Source organism: Lagenorhynchus albirostris, chromosome 9 (genome assembly GCF_949774975.1).
Source record: "Lagenorhynchus albirostris chromosome 9, mLagAlb1.1, whole genome shotgun sequence".
Classification (NCBI taxonomy): domain Eukaryota; kingdom Metazoa; phylum Chordata; class Mammalia; order Artiodactyla; family Delphinidae; genus Lagenorhynchus; species Lagenorhynchus albirostris.
In genome coordinates this window covers 101,034,347-101,056,267 of record NC_083103.1, presented here as the reverse complement: position 1 = coordinate 101,056,267, position 21,921 = coordinate 101,034,347, and the positions used below count along the sequence as shown (strand labels likewise).

The 21,921-nt window shown below is 44.3% G+C and overlaps 2 protein-coding genes across 5 annotated transcripts in view; one reads left to right on the top strand and one right to left on the bottom strand.

Moving 5' to 3' along the window:
* Nucleotides 1-14: 14 nt before the first annotated feature.
* Nucleotides 15-6,014, top strand: SRPRA (SRP receptor subunit alpha). Of its 2 annotated transcripts, XM_060160736.1 has the most exons (14): nt 15-268; nt 891-974; nt 1,271-1,434; nt 1,616-1,779; nt 2,012-2,171; nt 2,303-2,456; nt 2,681-2,772; nt 2,877-2,995; nt 3,120-3,206; nt 3,508-3,680; nt 3,781-3,994; nt 4,389-4,552; nt 4,642-4,740; nt 4,907-6,014. In XM_060160736.1, the coding sequence occupies exons 1-14, from the start codon at nt 152-154 to the stop codon at nt 5,033-5,035; spliced, it is 1,920 nt and encodes a 639-aa protein (XP_060016719.1). In that variant the 5' UTR covers nt 15-151; the 3' UTR covers nt 5,036-6,014. The 2 variants fall into 2 exon arrangements, with proteins under 2 accessions (XP_060016719.1, XP_060016720.1); XM_060160737.1 differs by lacking the exon at nt 891-974.
* Nucleotides 6,015-6,276: 262 nt separating this feature from the next.
* The window catches only part of FAM118B (family with sequence similarity 118 member B), a 46,429-nt gene continuing 30,784 nt past the window's right edge, over nt 6,277-21,921 (bottom strand). The window contains exons 4-8 of one of the 3 annotated variants that reach the window (XM_060160738.1): nt 17,019-17,246; nt 14,302-14,430; nt 12,748-13,033; nt 7,050-7,130; nt 6,277-6,802 (exon numbers count right to left, since the gene is read on the bottom strand). In XM_060160738.1, the coding sequence (XP_060016721.1) occupies nt 6,789-6,802; nt 7,050-7,130; nt 12,748-13,033; nt 14,302-14,430; nt 17,019-17,246 (738 nt within the window). In that variant the 3' untranslated portion in view covers nt 6,277-6,788. The remainder of the gene's footprint in view (nt 6,803-7,049; nt 7,131-12,747; nt 13,034-14,301; nt 14,431-17,018; nt 17,247-21,921) is intronic. The other 2 variants (XM_060160739.1, XM_060160740.1) reach the window with 2 other exon arrangements.

The window sequence follows — 21,921 nt, the reverse complement described above, 5'->3', positions numbered from 1 at the left end:
GGGACCCAGGGTACTGCGCTAAACGGAAGTGCGGCTGAGCAGGTTTCCGGGGCCGCTGGTGTGACGTGTCCCGCGCTTGGCGCAGCAGGAAGCGGGGGCGATCGCGGCCTGAGTTCCCGGCGCCGGCCCCGGCTCTTTTCCCGTTGCCGCCATGCTCGACTTCTTCACCATTTTCTCCAAAGGCGGGCTAGTGCTCTGGTGCTTCCAGGGCGTGAGCGACTCATGCACCGGGCCAGTTAACGCGTTGATTCGTTCCGTGTTGCTGCAGGTACTGCCCCCGCGGGATCAGAACTCTGGGCTCGTCCCCCTGACCCGGTCCCTAGTCCCCCCTCGACTGATCCCGCGCCTCCCTCCCACCCCGTCGGCCCACCTCAAACCGGCCACTCACTCGTAACTGTGACTCCACTTTTTTCTCCCGCCCCCATCAGACCATCCCGCAACTTTGCGCTGTCCCCTCCCCCTTCTCTTTCTGGGACTCTGGCCGGAATCCGTAGTCTATTGAGACTTAGCGTCGTTCCCTCCATTCGCCCCCAGCAGCTTGGTTTTCTGTTGTTTCGAAGGCCGGGTGAGATAATGGCTGGAAAAACGGCCTTTAAGAACTGTAGATAGTGTACAGCTGCTAGTAAGTCTGATTGTTTATATGAGATGAGGACTCCTTCCCATCTGGCTCGCACGTGTCCTCCCCTCCCACCTCTTTGCCCCTTTCCCCCAAGCTCGGTGTCTCCTTTTCTCGCAGGAGGAATGCTGAAGAGCAGCTCCCCTGAATCTTCTTGCCCTGGGGACAGGTTTGAGTTTGGGGGAGTGTCTAGTTCTTCTCCAAAGGCAATCCTGGAGAGGCCCAAGTCTACGTGTTGGGACAGTCTGAACTCTGAGACATACTCTTTTTCCAGGAAAGGGGAGGTAACAACTCCTTCACCCATGAGGCACTCACGCTCAAGTATAAACTGGACAACCAGTTTGAGCTGGTGTTTGTGGTAAGTGGGGGTATTTTAGAGGGGCAATGATTATAGTCACCACGGAGTCCTGATTATTCAGAAAACCCTGATTAATTGCACCCAGTGTTTACGATGAAGTAACTGAGAAGACACGGAGGGTGGAGGGGGAAAGGGGAGAAGCTCTCGGGCCCAGTCAGAGGGCTTGGCTGCTCCTAGGTCAGGGAAACCTGCCAGGTGGCCGAGCCAGTCTCTGAAGGGCTAGGCTGAGTTGGCTTCCCTCTGTTCTGGGCTGGCATGTGAGCAGATCTCTTGGCTCTGTTTCTTTCCCTAAACAGGTAGGTTTTCAGAAGATCCTAACACTGACGTACGTAGACAAGTTGATAGACGACGTGCACCGGCTGTTTCGTGACAAGTACCGCACTGAGATCCAACAGCAAAGTGCCTTAAGTCTACTGAATGGCACTTTTGATTTCCAGAATGACTTTCTGCGGCTCCTTCGGTGAGAGGCCTCCCCTCTCCAAAATAGTCTCTGTGACTTGAGCTTCCTTCCTTCCCGAGGGCGGGTGGACGGCAGTATGTTGTGGATTGAAAGGCACTCCTGAGTTTGCTGCTCCGTTCTGGTTATCCTCTGGGTGTGAGGGCCCTTCTCCTGCATTTGGACTGTTCCCTTTTCTCTTTAGTGAAGCGGAGGAGAGCAGTAAGGTCCGTGCTCCCACAACCATGAAGAAATTTGAAGATTCTGAAAAGGCCAAGAAACCTGTGAGGTCCATGATTGAGACACGGGGTGAAAAGCCTAAGGAAAAAGCCAAGAACAGCAAAAAAAACAAGGGGGCCAAGAAGGAAGGTGAGTTTGAACTTGGACACCTGGGGGCATGAGAAGTCGGTAAGGTGGGCTGGAGTGGTTTCCCGCCCTTCCCTTGCTCCGGTGCCCACCACCCTCACCGTCGTCCCCGGTCCTCGCGATCCCCTAGATGTTTGTTCCTAGTTTCGTCTTAATGATTTGGAAGGCTTTTCCCTATTTGTCTGTTTTGTTGGAATTTGGTCTTTTTTTCCCCAGTGAGTTTTCTCCTTGACAGGTTCTGATGGCCCTTTGGCTACCAGCAAAGCAGTCCCTGCAGAAAAGTCAGGTCTCCCAGTGGGGCCTGAGAACGGGATAGAACTTTCCAAAGAGGAACTAATCCGCAGGAAGCGAGAAGAGTTCATTCAGAAGCATGGGAGGGGTATGGAGAAGTCCAGGTGACCATTCCAGCTTTTGCCATACGTACTGCTATCTAGACACGTTGGGGGCGAGGGACTCCTTGTCTCTGGGGTGGATGTTTCCTCTCCTGCTTCTTCATCGGAACCCTTTGTGCTGTAACCCTTTGCAGCAAGTCCAGTAAGTCAGATGCTCCCAAGGAGAAGGGCAAAAAAGCGCCCCGGGTGTGGGCACTGGGTGGCTCTGTCAACAAGGAAGTCCTGGACTATAGCGCTCCTACCGCCAATGGGGCCCCCGAGGGCACTCCGCCCGAGGACATCAACTTGGTAAGAGGCAGCAGGGCCAGAGTGAAGGCCAATGTTAATAAGAACTGGGGGAGGAAGGAGAGATGAGGAGGGCAGTACTCTTGAGTCCTTGGCGCGAGGGGTGAGTTACATTTGGAGCTTCCTGAATCGAAGAGGTGGAGCAGTGTAGACAGGGTAAATCCAGGCTTTCCCCCCCACAGCCCATCGTGTTCTTGATCCCATCTCCTTTTCCGCATACCCTCCAGATTCGAGGGACTGGGTCTGGGAGGCAGCTTCAGGATCTGGACTGCAGCAGCTCAGATGACGAAGGGGCCGCTCAAAACTCCACCAAACCTAGGTAGGAGGTCCGCGGTGGTGGCTGGTGGGCGGGGCTCCAGAACTGAGGAGGCGTGGCCGCTGCCTGCTGGCCACATGTGCATCTGTGACCTTCTGTGCCTGCAGTGCTACCAGGGGGACTCTGGGTGGCATGTTTGGGATGCTGAAGGGCCTTGTGGGTTCCAAGAGCTTGAGTCGTGAAGACATGGAATCTGTGCTGGACAAGATGCGTGACCATCTCATTGGTGAGTCAGGAACGGGTGGACTCGTGTTTCTGGGGTAGGGACGGTGGGGGGCAGAATGGCTGTACCATAGGGGTTGTTCACTGCTGCTGGAGCACTCATACCACGCCTTTCCCCCTCTTCTCAGCTAAGAACGTGGCAGCAGACATTGCGGTCCAACTCTGTGAATCTGTTGCGAACAAGCTGGAAGGGAAGGTGATGGGGACGTTCAGCAGTAAGTATCTCCCTGGACCTGGAAGTGCTTGGGTGGGCGTCACACACCCCAGGAGGCCACCGCGTCCACCTCCGTTCTTACTAGGTGCGTGACTTTTGACAAATCCCGTAACATAAATTTCTATTTCGTAACTTGGACTTTGGGTGTTGATGAGCACTAAATTAGGACTAAAATGAACGAATACTTGTAAAGTGCCTAGGATTCCTGGGCAGGCTCCTAGTTCCTTTAGCTCAGAAAGGGGCTGGGCACTCCTGGAGCCCGTGACTTGGGCTTCACTGATACACCTCTGCCCGCACCTCAGCGGTGACTTCCACCGTCAAGCTAGCTCTCCAGGAGTCCCTGGTGCAGATTCTGCAGCCGCAGCGCCGCGTGGACATGCTCCGGGACATCATGGATGCCCAGCGTCATCAGCGCCCTTACGTGGTCACCTTCTGTGGTGTGAATGGCGTGGGGAAGTCTACTAACCTTGCCAAGGTCGGTGCAGTTCCGCAGCCCGTCTCTGACACCATTTCTTCACGCTGCATTTCCTGGCACCTCTGGGTCTAGGTGACAGTTTTCTTTGCCTCTTTTGCAGATTTCCTTCTGGCTGTTAGAGAATGGCTTCAGTGTCCTCATTGCTGCCTGTGATACATTCCGTGCTGGGGCTGTGGAGCAGCTGCGGACACACACCCGACGTCTGCGCGCCCTGCACCCCCCCGAGAATCACGGCGGCCGCGCCATGGTGCAGTTGTTTGAGAAGGGCTACGGCAAGGACGCTGCTGGCATCGCCATGGAAGCCATTGCCTTTGGTACAGTGCACAGAAAGCTGGGGGGCTTGTCTGGGCCCCTTTTCTCCTTGGGTTCTCTTGGAACTTGCAGAGGACCGGGGTTACCCTACCACCAGCTTTCTGCACGGTAACAGGTCAGGATTAGTGACATGCCGTGATCTGCTTTGGGGTAATAAGTGTAGGTGCAGGCAAACCTAGTATATTTGTTTATCTCTATTTGGTCACCTTTACCTACTGCCACCCTTTTCCTAAATATGCTTGATGGCCGAGTATGGGAATTTTTTCTTACACTACCTTGTAACCTAAGGAAATAAACAGGTAGACTTCTAATATGGCCAGTTTGGGACTTCCTGAGAGGAAAGCTGGAAACGTGACAGTCCAGGAGTTTTGACTTGACCACTTTTTTTCTCTCTAGCACGTAACCAAGGCTTTGATGTGGTGCTGGTGGACACAGCTGGCCGCATGCAGGACAATGCCCCTCTGATGACTGCCCTGGCCAAGCTCATTACTGTCAACACACCCGACTTGGTGCTGTTTGTGGGGGAGGCCTTAGTAGGCAATGAGGCCGTGGACCAGCTGGTGAGAGCTAGGGCTTGGTTCTCTTTCCAACCTCAGCTCTGGCCACTTGAGGTGCATCTTATACTTAACGTCATGTTCCTCCTTTCCAGGTCAAGTTCAACAGGGCCTTGGCTGACCATTCTATGGCCCAGACACCTCGGCTCATTGATGGCATTGTCCTTACCAAATTTGATACCATCGATGACAAGGTAGATATGGACGACACAGGGCAGAGTGGGACTGGGAGAGGGGAATGGCCATCCTTCACAAGGGAGCAGAGGCTCTAAGGGCACACTGGCTCCAAAGCCTCCTGTTGCTTAGGGGGTGAAAAGGAGTGACCTGGAGTTGACTGGGTATCCCCTTTCTCTGCTTCAGGTGGGAGCTGCTATTTCTATGACCTATATCACAAGCAAACCCATCGTCTTTGTGGGCACCGGCCAGACCTACTGTGACCTACGCAGTCTCAACGCCAAGGCCGTGGTGGCTGCCCTCATGAAGGCTTAACGTGGCTCTTGGCCAATACCAAATCACCGCTTACCCCCAAAGCCCCCATCCCTGTATCAAGAATGTGCTTTAGAGTATGTGAGCAACTTGTCTTCAGTGTAGTTCAAAGGCAGAGTGAGGGAGCTCCAGGCGAGGGCTTGCAGCCCCTCCTAACCCCACTCCCTGTTCAGCCCAGCCTCCCTCTGTGAGGAGGGCCTAATCATGTTACAGTCACTGCCCATTACCTGCCCCCAGCCCCATGCTCCTCCCCCTTCCTACTCACTCAGGCATCCCTTTTCACTCTGCCTACAGACTCGGTCTCATTACAGCTTTGACCAATGGTTAGAAGATCCAGCACCAGAGCTTTGCTAGTTAAGTGTGGTCATGGGGACGTCCGAGCATCATCCCCTGCTCCATTAGATAAAGAGACTTCCAGAGCCAGCTCTGGGTCTTGAGTGGCACCTCCCCCTAGGATATACACAGCTTTCAGGTCCCTGGGGCCAGGACGACACCCCCACACTGTGGCAGTGTATGGCCTGTTCTTAATTGCTGCTGATTCCAGGATGACCCCTGGCCCCGTTTCCCCGAAGCATCAGCTAGGCCACAGTGATGTGTTACAGATGAGTGAAAGAGGAGTCCCTGCTCCCCTCAGAGATGAAGGGAGCCGAGCTGCAGTGCTGCACTGGGCTTCTCAGCCTCCAAGATCTCCTCCCACTTTCAGAATCCAGACATAACTTTGCATGTTCCCCTTCCCGGGAGAAAACCAACTGTCAAAAGGGGAGACACACTGCCCCCTGCCCCTTCTTCACCTGGGATGGATCCTGGCTTCTCCTCATCCTCTACAGTGCCTGGTAGACAAGTGCTACGTTGAATACAGACCTTGTTAAGACTTGTCCTGTAGCTTGGTATTACAGATGTGCTCTTAGTGCAATAAGGTGAAGGCTGTCTGCCCAGAGAAATACATAATTTATATAAGAAAATAAATTTCATAAATAAATTGCCTTTTAGGTCTTGGAGTTATTTTACAGGAGGATTCAAAACTAAAATCCTACATCACACTGTAGTTCTAGGATTTATGGTAAGAAGGGAAACAGGAATTGATAATGCTGAGGAATCAGGTAAAAATAAGTAGTTGTCCCAAGAATGAGGTCACCTTCCCCCAAGGTGAAAGAAGAGAACTTTTAAAATTTAAATTCGGCTTGTATCTTTGCAGGTTAGGAGTTTTCTAAAGTGACTCAAAGTAGAGCTGGGGCCCTGGGAAGTAAATGAACAAGCTTTTAATACAACTCAATTATGTAAAAGACTGTACACTGTAAAAGATCTAGAAAACTAGAGCTTCAAGCCATGTTTTAAAAATGCCATTAAGCTTAACTGAAAAACCAAGTATAGAGTACAAAACTGCAACAAGGGCCGCGGCGATCCCGTGGCATCTAGATCCCGAGTTCTTCATGCGGAGCTGTGGTCACGGTCGGTAGAGATGTCCCGTGGATCTGCTGTGTGGACATAGGCCTGTCCAGCCTGGGGGTGGGGCGGGGCGGCCTCCAGGTCCCTTGTCACTTGGGTATTGAACTGGAACAGGCCGCAGAGGATCAGGAAACAGCCGGCACGGCACGAAGGGGTAAGCTGCGACACCCGCCCACTAACCCCGGCCTTCAACCTCTGCGTTCTGGTAGTTCCTAGGAGCTGTTTTGGGTTCTTGTGAGTTTACTTGTTAAACACTGTCCACGGTAGGCCCTTACAGCTTGGGCTAATGGTGGTGATTCCTCTAGCCCTCTCATGTACTACAGTCTGTGGAGAGAAGGGAGAGAGTTAAGTGAAGTTTCACAAAACAGGTTTACACATCTAAAGCTGCAGAAATTTAAGTCAAGCTTAACCCTTCAGAAGACAAGACACAAGATACTAGGAAACTTGTAACAGACTTGGGAAAATACAGACGCTTTAATAGGTAGGAGAGGTTCTCCAAGGTCTTAACTAAGTTCTGGGAAAGCATTTTCTGCTGACAAACTGACAAATAGTAGAACAGGAAACAGTATACCTCTCATTTCACTGTGTGCTGTCGATGAGCCATTTAGCTGGCCTTCTGAGCCATTTAGCTGGCCTTCTCTTACCGTCCCTGCTAAACAGAACATACACCAGTATCAGATATTTGGCTGAAAAGCTAAAACTATTAATAATAGAAAAGCAACCAACTAAAGGGAGATGAAAGTACATGGTCTGACTAAGAAGGATGACATTATTTAGGAATGCACACATTAGGCAGGACAGTAAACCAGTTAGTCTTCACACTGTTGTATTAAACAACAGGGAAGCAGTGAGGTCCCTGAGTACACGGACATTACTTGTGAACAAAACAAGTGTGCTTGCTGTCCCTAACTAGTCCAGAAGGCCAAGTTTAGGTAAAAAAAACTACTCCAGCTGGGGTCAGGAAGCAGCGTGCAAGGAGGCAGATTCAACCAAGTACAAGAGTGAAAAGGAAGCAGCGTGCAAGGGGGCAAATTCAACCAAGTAGAAGAGTGAAAAGTAGCAGACACGCCCACGGTATAAAATGGGTTTAGAGCTGTGCCGTCCCACTGGCCACATGTGCTGTTTAGTTTTAAATTAAATTAAAAATTCTGTTCCTCAGGGAACTCCCTAGTGGTCCAGTGGTTAGGACTCCAAGCTTCCACTGCAGGGACCTGGGTTCAATCTCTGGGTGGGGGACTAAGATCCCGCAAGCCAAGTGGTGCGGCCAGGAGAAAAAAAAAAATTCTGTTCCTCAGTCACACTAACCACACTTCAAATGCTCAATGGTCACATGCGGCTTGTGGATACAGCACTGGACAGAGAAGATTACAGAATATTTCTATCATTGCAGAAAATTCTATTGGACAGCACTGGGATAGATAATATATAGGAAGAGGTTTAAATCTGAACACACGGGAGGAAAGAATAGCAATCAGAAACATGGCCAATTAGAATATAAACAAAAGACAGCACCCAAACACACAAACTGGTATTCCTCTCTTGGAAAGCACTTGAGCAGTATTTATCAACCACTAAAATGTTCATGCCCTTTGACCTAGTAATTACACTGAGAACCCATCCTACTGGCAAAAGGAAAAACTGTACCATTCATTACAACAGTGCTTACAATAGAAAAAACTAGATACTGCCTAACATAGGGGAATAATTAGGTAACTGTGACATCCACACTGGATTATAACACAGTCATTAAAAACACTGGTTATGGGCATTTTTTACAGAACCAGAACAAAAAATCTTAAAATTTGTATGGAGACACAAAAGACCCCGAATAGCCAAAGCAGTCTTGAGGGAAAAAAAAAGAGCTGGAGGAATCAGACTCCCTGACTTCAGACTATACTACAAAGCTACAGTAATCAAGACAATATGGTATTGGCACAAAAACAGAAATACAGATCAATGGAACAGGATAGAAAACCCAGAGATAAACCCACGCACCTGTGGTTAACTAATCTATGACAAGGGAGGCAAGGATATACAGTGGAGAAAAGACAGTCTCTTCAATAAGTGGTGCTGGGAAACCTGGACAGCTACATGTAAAAGAATGAAATTAGAACACTCCCTAACACCATACACAAAAATAAACTCAAAATGGATTAGAGACCTAAATGTAAGACCGGACACTATAAAACTCTTAGAGGAAAACATAGGAAGAACACTCTTTGACATAAATCACAGCAAGGTATTTTTTGATTCAGCTCCTAGAGTAATGGAAATAAAAACAAAAATAAATGGGACCTAATGAAACTTAAAAGCTTTTGCACAGCAAAGGAAACTACGAACAAGACGAAAAGACAACCCTCAGAATGAGAGAAAATATTTGCACATGAATCAACGGACAAAGGATTAATCTCCAAAATATATAAACAGCTCATGCAGCTCAATATTAAAAAAACAAACAACCCAATCCAAAAATGGGCAGAAGACCTAAATAGACATTTCTCCAAAGAAGACATACAGATGGCCAAGAAGCACATGAAAAGCTGCTCAACATCACTAATCAGAGAAATGCAAATCAAAACTACAATGAGGTATCACCTCACACCGGTTAGAATGGGCATCATCAGAAAATCTACAAACGACAAATGCTGGAGAGGGTGTGGAGAAAAGGGAACCCTCTTGCACTGTTGGTGAGAATGTAAATTGATACAGCCACTATGGAGAACAGTATGGAGGTTCCTTAAAAAACTAAAAATAGAATTACCATATGACCCAGCAATCCCACTACTGGGCATATACGCAGAGAAAACCATAATTCAAAAAGACACATGCACCCCAATGTTCACTGCAGCACTATTTACAATAGCCAGGTCATGGAAGCAACCTAAATGCCCATCGACAGACGAATGGATAAAGAAGATGTGGTACATATATACAATGGAGTATTATTACTCAGCCATAAAAAGGAGCGAAATTGGGTCATTTGTAGAGACGTGGATGGATCTAGAGACTGTCATACAGAGTGAAGTAAGTCAGAAAGAGAAAAACAAATATCATATATTAACACATGTATGTGTAACCTAGAAAAACGGTCCAGATGAACCAGTTTTCAGGGCAGAAACAGACACAAAGATGTAGAGAACAAACGTATGGACACCAAGGGGGGAAAGCCGCAGGGGGTGGTGGTGGGATGAATTGGGAGATTGGGATTGACACATCTACACTAATATGTATAAAACAGATAACTAATAAGAACCTGCTGTATAAAAAATAAATAAAATAAAATTCAAAATAAAAGGTTACATTTTAAATTTAAAAAAAAAGGTCCATATGAAAAGAAATCTAAAAAAAAATACTGGTTATGAAGACTGCAGCCATGTGGGAAAATGTATGATGTATCACTGAATAAAAAAAAGGACCGGGGGCTTCCCTGGTGGCGCAGTGGTTAAGAATCCGCCTGCCAATGCAGGGGACATGGGTTCGAGCCCTGGTCCGGGAAGATCCCACATGCCGCGAGCAACTAAGCCCATGCACCACAACTACTGAGCCAGTGCTCTAGAGCCCACGAGCCACAACTACTGAAGCCCACGTTCCTAGAGCCCATGCTCTGCAACAAGAGAAGCCACCACAATAAGAAGCCCGCGCACTGCAACGAAGAGTAGCCCCTGCTCGCCACAATTGGAGAAAGCCCACACGCAGCAACAAAGACCTAATGCAGCCAAAAATAAGTTAATTAATTAAAAAAAAAAAGTACCAGGAGTGTATGTGTACTTTGTTTACAGCCATGAAGAAATGCACAAGGAAAACTTACCTGAAATATACCAAAGTAACTGCTTCTATTACAGTAATGAATTATAAAAGAATTATTTTCCTTTCCCCATTACTTGGTTTTTCTGAAATAAATGTACCGGGATCCTACAGAATCTTCTGAACCCAAGTAATTCTCACTACGCAAAAGCGAGTACACAGCACAAAGCAAGGCACACAGCAAGAGGCCAGGGTTAAAAAAAGAAAACATCAGCAAAAGACCTCGGACCTCTCATCGGTACTTATCTATAGAGAATCAAAACATAACCACGGATGGAAGGTAAGCTTGACCGGTCTCAAAACAAAAAAGTGTTTTTAACCTAAAACTGCTCTGCTAGATTTTAGATCACAAACTTAGCTGACCATTCTAATAAAGCCCCTGGCCACACTGAAAATCCTTGATTTTTAACAATTCACAATACCTTAATGAGTGATAACTTTGAGAAGAGCTGCTCTGTTAGGAAGCCCATGCAGCTAATGAAAGAGTCTGTGCTGCTCCACAATACTTCTGATGGTTTTTGTCAAGAAAAGACACAGTGTAAGAGGAACAGCTGTCCGGCAGGATTTTGTTCTTTTCCACCCTAGCATCTTCCCCGGGTGGAATAGCTCAGAACGCAGATCAAAAGAAATAAGTAGAGCTTGGCTATGTACTCCTTGCCCAGTGGAAAAAGCCTACTGAGAGTCCTATGTGTGGGCAAACAGCAGAAGAATCTGGAACACTGCAGGACAGCAGAAAACATACCCGCAAGAAAGAATAGCAAATTGTTTTCACAAAAGAGATAAACCAGAAGATTTGTCTTTTTAAGGGTTTTTTAAAAAAGTCTTCTGGAAAAAGGGTAGACCTAGTTTTCAGCGTTCAGTTATGGTGATGCCTTTTACAGACCTTGTTCCATCGAAACACAGCCATGGATAATAAGAGCTTATGGAATTTCTCATCACAGGAGAATTCCACTTGAAGCAATCTGATTCAGAAGAGAAACCTGGGATTGATTATTGGGTATAGGACAATTAAATCAATCTGCTAATCTACTAACAGACTAATAAATTAATTAATTAATAGATCAATTTAATCTACTAAATTACCTGTACCTTAACAGGCTCCCTAACATGTATTCAGATTGACAATGAAAATGAATATCGGCACATGACTTTTCAAGAACATATTCTACATACAGCAGGAAAGCTCCTTTGGAACTGCGTGGTGAGTCAGAATGGCCATACCCTGAGGCCCGGCTTTATTCAAACTGAGATTTTAAAAAGCATTCTCCAATTTAGCTATACCAAAAGGTTTTGCATTTTGTAGATTAACTGAGAACTTGCCTGGAGCCATTAATAAACTGAACCTTTTATCCCCATTTGGCTTTCCTGTTAGAACCTGGAGGTAAAATGTCAAGTGAGTGGTACCCCTAACCTCTGACTTTAATTCCACCATAACAGTTTCCAAATAGCATTTTCAAAGTGTGTTTTTTATTTTTCTGTTTATAAAGACAATGCATAATCATAGAAAATGCTAACATAGAAACAAAATATTAAAAAAAACACATTAAATCCTACTTCATAGAGATAACCACAGTTAATTTAGTAAACTTCATTCCAGATATTTCTCATACAAGCATACAAAAATAGACTATATCTACAATTTTGTATGCCAGGGACTGACCATGGTGGCATTTTATAACCGTTTTTTTTTTTTTTTTTTGTCACTCACAGTATTATATCTCTGACATTATTTTGGCCAGTAAAAGCATTTTTTCTTTTATGGCTTCTTATGTATTTCATCAATTAATAAATGGTGTATTTATAGAATCCCCCATTTTCTGGAACATTTTAGATTGCTTCCAATTTTTGCCATTTATCGACAACACTGATTACATCCCTACACTTGTATCTTTGTGCAACTGTGTAGTATAATTGTGCAAGTATCCCGTGATCTCCTTAGGAGAAACTTCTCCTGAGGTAAATTGTATCAAGTGGGATTTCTGGGTCAAAGGTTTTAAACTTCTGAACATATTCCAAATTTCCCCTTCAGAAAAGTTGTACTAACTTTACCTTCTCACCAATACTACATGAATGTATTCCTTTCCTCACGGCCTTAGGAGAAAGTTCTCCTAAGGTAAACTGTATCAAGTGGGATTTCTGGGTCAAAGGTTTTAAACGTCGGAACATATTCCAAATTTCCCCTTCAGAAAAGTTGTACTAACTTTATCTTCTCACCAATACTACATGAATGTATTTATTCCTTTCCTCACGGCCTTAGCCGAAAGGGAGTTATCATTCTTCTCTATTTTGAAATCTAAATTCTAATTGCATTTCGCTGATTAATCTGAAGACTAACCGCCATCTCCCTTCATAATCTGGTTAGGATTATATTCCTCATCTTGGTGATGACTTTACCCTCCACAAACACATAAGAGGCTGAAGAGCGGTTGCCCTCCGACCCCTCTCAGTCTCAAAACGCATCTTACCTGACCTTCCCCTTGTGGAGATCTCACATGTCAGTCGCTTGAAATACTCTGGAAGGTCAGCATATTCATTTCCATAGGAGATGACTTTAATCCCTTTGTCCAGCATGTTTTCTCGAAGCTTCTTGAACTCGTCCACATCTCCTCTCCGAACCAGCATGAAATGTTCTAAGTCAGATTTGTGCTTGACAGCCTCCAGAAAAAGGGCTTGGAAAGTGGTGTCATCCACAGTCCAGCCACAGCCCAGGAAAAGGAACGACTTGTTTTCATAGAGCTTCTGAATCTCTCTCTTGTAGGAAAAGAAACATATTAATGACACGTGAAGACATGTCTGAAACAAGAGTCAACAAGGTCATAACTGCTGCATTTAGCAGACTGTGATGACCGATTAACCAGCATTTAAGAGGGGAGATGCATCCCCGTGAAGGAGTCTGACCTCCTCATTGTTTATTATTGTAACTTGATGACTGTCCTAAAATTGTATCTTTACCTGGAATTCTCCTGCAGGCTCTCTATTCAGGGTCTCACTGGTCTATGCCTTACAGTTTATTTTTTAGATCTATGTGCCCAGAGGCCATAAGGCAATGAGTAGTCTTCAGTATAGCTTACTCTTCCCATTTTCTTGAGCATATCTGCCTTTTTTGCTTAACAGAATAAGCCGTGGATAACTAGAGAATTCCATCACCAGATGTGCTCAAAGAAAGCCTGACACTTAGAATATTAATATATACATGTGTGTATACATTTATATACATGTGTGTGTGTGTATATATATATATATCTCACACACTACACATATATAAATATAAAAATATTAGAAATGATAGTGATGACAGATGCAGCTATAACACGTCAGGGAAAGAACAGGTGAAAAAAGGTCCCCTTACGCTTCAGAAAACATCACATTTTCTTGGTCTTTTTTCATAAAGAAAGCCTCCATTTTATCACCCTATCCAAATTTTTCTCTATGTTTTCCAGTGAGCAATAAGTGAATAAGTGTGATGATTCAATATAAAACCATCACCATTTATATAAAATCTCTTTAGAATGTACGCCCTAGTAGTGACTGGTCAGTGAACAGCTGCATAAATTAGCTTTGGCATAGAGAGGGCCATTAACACTATATATACCAAACGATGAAGGGCAGTAAGTCTTCTCTGTATGTGAAAATGACACCAATAACAGAGTGCCATCTGCTGGGTGTCAATCAAGAACAAAGTAAAACCTCAGAGTTTGACACCTGAAGAGATGTCTGACATTTCCAAAGGTGGCATGTACACCCACAAGTTAAGAAGCACAGGAAAGAATGCTTGGCCTTCCTTTTTTTTTTTTTTTTCCGCCTCGCCATATGGCACGTGGGATCTTAGCTCCCCGACCAGGGACAGAACCCGAGCCCCTTGCATTGGAAGCACAGAGTCTTAACCACTGGACCCCCAGGGAAGCCCCGGCCTTCCAATTTTCATTAATGAGAAGAAACTGTTATCCCTGGAAGACCAGTGGTGTATTTAGAGGTTTCCCAGGAAGGCTTTCCCGAGCAGCAAGGTCAGCACCACTCACCATAACTTCAGTGTTCCTGAGCACATTCTGATAGCCAGCTGGGTGAAGGACAATGCCACTAGGGTTGGTGTAGACCCCATGGATGTGCAAGACGCTCAGCTTCCGCTTCTCCTGAGCCCACTCGAGGACCTGCACAACACAAACACAGCTCAGCCAGGTGGGCAGGGCTGAGCACTCACTTCAAGGTCCCAATGGGCAAGAGGCTCTTCTGAGGACTAGGCTTCTGACATAACTCTCCAGCTTCCTGATACTACAGGCCAAGAATGTGGCCACCCGACGTGGCCTCCCTTTCTACTTCAGGCATGACTGTTAGGAATGAAGGCAGCAAGTCTGGTGATTTCTCTTTGAAAGCAACAAGCAAAAATGAGAATTTGTTTGTCTAATTTGCAGGAACCACAGGGCTCTTTCCACTGGTGACACACATGACAGCTCTGGATGACCATTTCAGGAAGGATCCCCGAGAGGTCAAACCTTGTATCGATGCCCTGGTCTAGTCCCCTTTCACACTTACTCCAGGCTTGGCCATATGGCTTGCTTTAGCCAACGGGGCATTAGCAGACAAGAGCAGAAGCTTGGAAAACGTTGGCACAATGAGTCTTCTTTCTCTTTTGCTGCTTGTGGAACCCAGCTACCATGTGAAGAAGTCTGATGGCCCAGCCGACTGCCTGCACCAACAGACACGCAAGCAAGGCCATCTACCACCACCTGGTCTGGCCCCCAGAGGACTGCAGCCATGTGTGTCACTTGCAAAACCGGCAGAACTGTCCAGCCGAGCCGATCAGCCCAGCTCAAGTAGCAAATTCACATTATCACGGGCAAATAAAACATTGTTTTAAACCACAAAGTTTTCAGGGTGATTTCTTGTGCAGCAATTGATAAGCGATAAAAGAATCACTTCAGTCACCTCTGAGTTACCTAAAAGGCTACCAGTGAAGAACGATTATTTAGATGACAATGATAATAAGGGCCAACTGGATCCCATGTTTCCATTTTCCCAAGGACTTGAGACAGTATAAATTTATTTTTAACATTCTAGAGGAATAAGGTATGCGTTAGGGAAAAACAGTCAGGAGGCACAGAGATTTAGAATTAGAGTATTACCAGGCTCTATTCTGACTGCCAGTCAATGGCTTTAACCCTTAAACTTCAATACTGCCCCTAATGTGGACTAAAATACAAAGCAAATCTTGAGACTCCAGGGTGAAAATGAGAAGGAAAATTTCAAGTCTGATTGATACCCATAACTTTAAAAAGGCCCTTACGCTTTTGATGCTGGTCATGATCTTTGGAGACTGTATCAGAAACAGCATGGAAGCTGTTTCTTGCCATTCATTTTTTAATTTCATTCAACCATTTATAAATTCAAAAAATATTTACTGAGCACCTACTATGTACCCAGTACTATCTTAGGCATTAGGGTAAGAAGGGCTGACATGGTTCCTGTCCAAATGGGGTTGCTATTCCTCTGGGGCAAACAGGCAGAAAACAAACAAACCAAGATGAAAATGGAAAGTTATATCAAGTGCTTCATTGAAAATACGAACCAAAAAATAAGGTGGGTCCTTTCTTAATTAGGATGGTCAGAGAAGACCTCTCAGAGGAAGTGATTCGTAAGTGAAGACTTACAGGTGAAGAAGGAGCTGGCCATACAAAGCATGGAGGCAGCAGGTGGAAAACACTCCAGCCAGAGAAAACCAGTTTTTTCGGCACCATTTCTCTAAATTGGATTTCCTTTTACGACTCGACTTCAAGGTCAGCAAAATCACAAGACTGGCATTATAGCTACTGCTCTGGCAGAGGCAGTGCTGTGACATGAGTGCCCGTGGGGGAGTCATTTGTCTCTTCAAACTCTACTTAGCTGGGTTCTAAGTGGGACACAAAGGCAGGCTCCCAGGAAAACGAAGTATGAAGGCAAATTACAAAAACTACAGGGCAGGACAAATGAGACCCTGTGGCGGTTTATAATCTGTTTGGTTCCCCCCCCCCCTTCTTCAATCATTACGTCTCTGACACCTTTTTATGGCAATGAAAACATTTTCCCTTTTATGGCTTCAGAAAACATTTTCCCTTTTATGGCTTCAGTGTATTTCATCAATTAAATGGTGTTATCTATAGAATGTCCCATTGGTGCTAGATTTCAAATTACAACCTTTGGTGACCATTCTAATAAAAGCCTTCTCTCATTAGATGACATAGATGGACATCTGTAATTCCATATTATGGGAGATGGCGTAGGTATAGTATGGGCTACATTAAAAAAAGAAGTCTGCTGAGGTGTCCTTTGAATACTAATCTCAACCCAGCTGTCATTTGGCTTGAAACGGGCTCTCCAGACATCAAAAAGTAGCTTTCGTACATTTCCAACAGATGCCATGAACAATATATCCTAACAGAGAACTCTAAATCAATACTGCACCCACCTGATATTATCTAGTGTTAAAAGATTTACATCTCACAGTTCAAATGGCTTCCTATAATCTTGCTTAAGATCGGGTGAAACTGTCAAAACTCACAGAACTGAACACTGTTACGATCTGTGCTTTTAAATGTACATTGATTTTTATCTCAAAAAACTAAAATCCAACCAGGGATAACAGTCTCCCTTTCTACCTCTCCATAAATGCCAGTACTATACAATATCCCAACCAGAAAACAGTATTTCTCATGAGGATACAATCCACTGGCCTGAAGAGATAAACTAATCCTTTACTTTTTACCTTCTTCTCATCAGTAAGGTCAAGGGATTCAAGTTGTTTTCCCTGATCTGCTGCATACAGTTCCAGGAGATTGTCAAAATTTGTAGTTAATACCAGGGCTCCATGTTCCATCAGGTGGAGAACTGACTGAAGTAGCTGTTTACCAGAATCTTCCATCTTTGACTCCAAGTCATCAAATACTTCATATAAACAGTCCTTGAAAAATGTGGATCGAACATTACTAGTACGCTGGGGAGGGATATAAGAGAGATAAGTTAGTTCTAGCATTTTGGTAGGTCATTTGTTTCCATTAAATAACAGCAACTTTTTGAAGAGTGCTTTGCACTTATACTGTCTCTGGGACTTCCCTGGCAGTCCAGTGGTTAAGACTCTGTGCTTCCACTGCAGGAGACACGGGTTTGATCCCTGGACGGGGAACTAAGATCCCACATGCCGCGCAGCATGGCCAAAATATTAAAAAAAAAAAAAGTAAAATACTGTCTCCCTCACAGGGTTCTAATAAGGAAAACAGGAGTATACATGCCAGCTGCCAGCTCAACGCTTTAGCACACAGCAAGTGATCCGCACTATTACATCATATGCAAAGAAGCACACGCTCTCTAAATAGGCAGTTTAATAGAATGAAAAAGATGGGCATGGCGAGGAGAGGTGACTACTGTCCAGACCAAAGGAAAACTGGGGCAGAAAGCACAGCTCCAACTACCCTTTAAGGAGGCCTCAGGTAAGAATACTTTCTGTTAAACTTTCCGTATCTAGGGCATAACCACTAAAAGACAGCTCTAAATGTGGTTTAACATGTCTTTTTCTAATCCTAGGTGCTTTTTACAGATGCTGATGGATTCAGGACAGACCGCTTACCTTCTCCCTGCCTGTTTTTTTCCCTGGTATAATTCAGCCACTTGTTTACAAGGCTGCTAGGGAGAATATTCAGTACATGATAATGGTTACCAAAAATCTTTGTTTTGCAACTGTTAAAAATACCAAAACTAATCAGTTCTGAACAGACTCCCTATTTCTTAACAAATGTTCATTTAGATAACTGTTTTCCCGGGTTTGTTTTGAATACTACAGGTAAATATCCCTGAGAACTAATGAGGAAATATAATACCAATCTCAAGTGGGAAGTTGGCTTTCTAACTTAAAAGGCAAAGTGATCCCTAGACAAAAGGAATTTGAAACAGGAAAGTAGCTTTGCAGTGTGCTATGACAAATACCTGATCCCTATCTTATTCTTGCAACACCATTCCATTAGATAATATCTAAGCAGGAATCAGTTCTTAAAGGCCCCATTATTCCCCATTCAAACTCCAAGTAACTGCAATTAGCTGCTAGATAGCAGACTAGCCATAATCCTCCTAGCAGTCTCCCTACCCTCCTGGTTTGCCTTGTATACCTTTCTAATAGCACTATGCGCCGATAAAGATGTTTCCACGGAACCACGTAAGTAGAGTCATAAAGCACACTTCAATCTGCCGAATGTGCTTCCTATTTTTTTCAAAGTATTTTATAAAATTATCCATTTTTTCATTATACCTTCCAAGTGAATGGTAAATTATTTTCACAGGAGAAAAATGAGAGCACAGAGGTGAAACAGTACCTCTGCCTGGTGATGACACACCCAGAAGTTTGTCTAGCTCTGTCGCTGTTCTCTGCTACATTTACCACAAGACAGGCTTCTCACTGTACCCTGTTGTCAGTGGGCTCAGACTCCTTTCTAGGGCTAACTAGATGGAACAGCCCACGATTTATGTGGCTAAGAATGGGGGTCACGTTTTTCAACTTCTGTCCGCTCTCTTTACATCATGGCATAAATTATTACATCACATATTAGCAGACCACAGGCAACCAAGGAGGGACTCTAACACTTAATCAGAATGAACAATCTGATCAGAAACGAACAGTGAAGAAACTGAATTTCACTACATGCAAGAGTCAACTACTATTGAATGCCAGGCACCCTTCTAGATTTGTTATAAAAAATATGGTGCCCCTTTAATGTCCATCAACATTACGATCCATGTACCCTATAATCTTGCAATCTCATTTCTGGGAATATATCCCACAGACGTAATTGCAAACAAATAAAATGACATATGCAACATTATCACTGCTCTGTTCCCTGGGACAGTAAAAGACTGGAAATAAGCCAAGTATCCATACACAGGAAACTGGTATGGAAAGATGTCCAGGATATACTGTCACGTAAAAGAAACAAGTACACGTCAGTATGTCTAGAATGCTACCGGTTGACATGGGGGTGGAAGCAATGAAATAAGAATAAATAGAATCCCATGTGCTTGTTTTTACAGAAAAGAACAATGGAAGGATACTCAAAAAGAGTGGTGACCAACTGGGGGCAAGTCGGGGAAAGGAGGTAGACAAAGCCATGGGTGCGAGTGAGATGCCATGATGGATGTACACCTTTTATATCATTTTGTATTTGTGCAATGTGTATAAACAATACAATACCCATTCAAAAAATGAAAATTAAGTTTAAAATTAAAGAATATGGTGACTTTAAGAACTTCCTCATCTTTCATATACACACGGTTAAACAACACTAATAAGCCAGCACCAGTTTAGTTATCATGCACACAGATAAAAACACCTGGGTATACGAACAGGTAAGCATGGGTGTGCGATATACCTCCTTGCTTCTAAGAAAAGAAATACAAAAGGTTAAATAAAGTCTGGAAATAAAAGTCATGAGCCACTTATTTTAGCTAACTATCTTTGGGTCCTCTTTCAGTTATTACATTTTGCATATCAACACAGACACGAAGGAAAGCGGCTTCTATAGCTGCATCGATTTCCTCAGACTTAAAATCAACTTTTTCTCTCTTGAAACAGGTGACCCTAGAACTGAATTTCCCACAAATGGCCTCTCTAAGTAAAGACAAAAGAATGAAAACAAACAAGGAGGTTCCAAGGTCAAAAGGAAATGCCAAACTCCCACACATATTTATGGACATTTTCTCATTCATTTAAAACAGTGAACTGAATCCAATGTTGCTTCATTTCCCCCTACCCTGTAACTCCCATCCTTCTGATCCCAGACATAGTAAAAACTACAAAAAAAATCCTGACTCATTTTCACCAAGGTTATTAACATTTACAGTGCATTTACTATGTGCCAGACACTTCCCATACATTTTCTCACTTATTTTTCAAGTGGGATAAGTAGCATTATCCCAGTTTTACAGGTGCAAAATTAGATTCTGAGACCTTAAGTGATTTGCCCAGGGTTCCAGTGCCTTTAAAAATGGCACTGTCTTTCCGGTTCTGAAACCCAAAATTTTTGCAATGGCATTTCCCTACTGTAAGAAACTGGCTCAGTAGATGGGCCTATTAACCCTGTCATGTTACTGTTGTTTGTTAGATTCTTAAAAAATAAACCAAAAAAACCAACAACAAAAAAAAACCCCAAAAAAGGACATTTTCAAAGACACACAAAAGTAAAAAGGAGAATATTATCTCTCCCCGCTTCCACAGTGCTCCCCCCAACCCCCCTGCTCCCAAGTACCAATTTCAACAATTATCACACATGGCCAATCCTGTTTAACCTAAACTCCCCTCCACCATATCCCACCCCCTTCACTGAATTTTTTCTGAAGGAATTCCCAGGCATCATATCATTCAGACACTTCAACAGTTTCCTTAAAGATAAGGATTCCCATTTACATATAAAAAACAGTCTGCAAAACCACTATCACACCTAAAAAAATGCAATAATATTAATTCCTTAATAGCAAATACTCAGAGAGTCTTCATATTTACCCAAATGTGTGTTATGTGTGTGTCTCTCTTTTAAGCCTTTGGGTTGCCTATATTTTTTCCTTACATATCCCCTATTGGAGTGGTTTTCAACATGTGGCCCATGGATTCCTAAGATTCTTTTTTTTTAAAAAATAACTTGTTTCTTTACTTATTTATTTTTGGCTGCGTTGGGTCTTCGTTGCTGCGTGCGGGCTTTCTGTAGTTGCGGCGAGCGGGGGCCACTCTTCATTGCGGTGCACGGGCTTCTCATTGCAGTGGCTTCTCTTGCTGTGCAGCACAGGCTCTAGGCGTGCGGGCTTCAGTAGTTGCGGCTCGTGGGCTCAGTATTTGTGGCTCACGGCCTCTAGAGCGCAGGTTCAGTAGTTGTGGCGCACGGGCTTAGTTGCTCCGTGGCATGTGGGATCTTCCTGGACCAGGGCTCGAACCCATGTCCCCTGCATTGGCAGGTGGATTCTTAACCACTGTGCCACCAGGGAAGCCCTCCTAAGATTCTTTAAGGGGTCTGCAAAGTCAAAATTATTTTCATAATGGTATTAAGGCGATATTTGTCTTTCAAACTGTATTAATATTCACACTGATGGTACAAAAGCAATGGCAGGTAAAACTGCTGGTGCCTTGGCATGAATCAGGACACAGGCACAGTGGAACCCAGCTGTGCCAGTAATCACAGTAGTGCTCTTCACCACCAAAGACTTACAGTAAGGAAAGAATGCCAGTTTCACTTAAGAATGTCCTGTAAAATGAAGCAGTAAAAATTATTAATTGTACTAAATACTGACCCTCAAGTACATGTCGTAATATTCTGTGTAAAGGAAAACAGGAAGTACACACAAAGCACTTCCCACTCTGATGGGGTCTTGAGGCCAGACACTCTCGTGATGATTTTGAGTTTTAAACTGAACTAGCCATCTTTTTTTCATCAAACATCATTTTTACTTGAAAGAATGACTGGCAGACAAACTATGATTATTCAGATTTGAGTATTCTCAGCATTCTTGCAAAAATAAATGAAGTGAGCCTGTCATTTCGAGGAAAAACTAGCCAATGATCGCTGCCATTGTTGCCAATGATGAAAGCTGAGCTTTCAAGCAAAAATCAGATTTTTAGAAAACTTTTATCTGCCACC

Coding starts and splice junctions, on each gene's coding strand:
- SRPRA (XM_060160736.1), top strand. CDS start 152: ATGCTCGACTTCTTCACCATTTTCTCCAAAGGCGGGCTAGTGCTCTGG. Junction 1,780..2,011: donor CAAGGGGGCCAAGAAGGAAG/GTGAGTTTGAAC, acceptor TCTCCTTGACAG/GTTCTGATGGCCCTTTGGCT. Junction 4,553..4,641: donor ATGAGGCCGTGGACCAGCTG/GTGAGAGCTAGG, acceptor CCTCCTTTCCAG/GTCAAGTTCAACAGGGCCTT.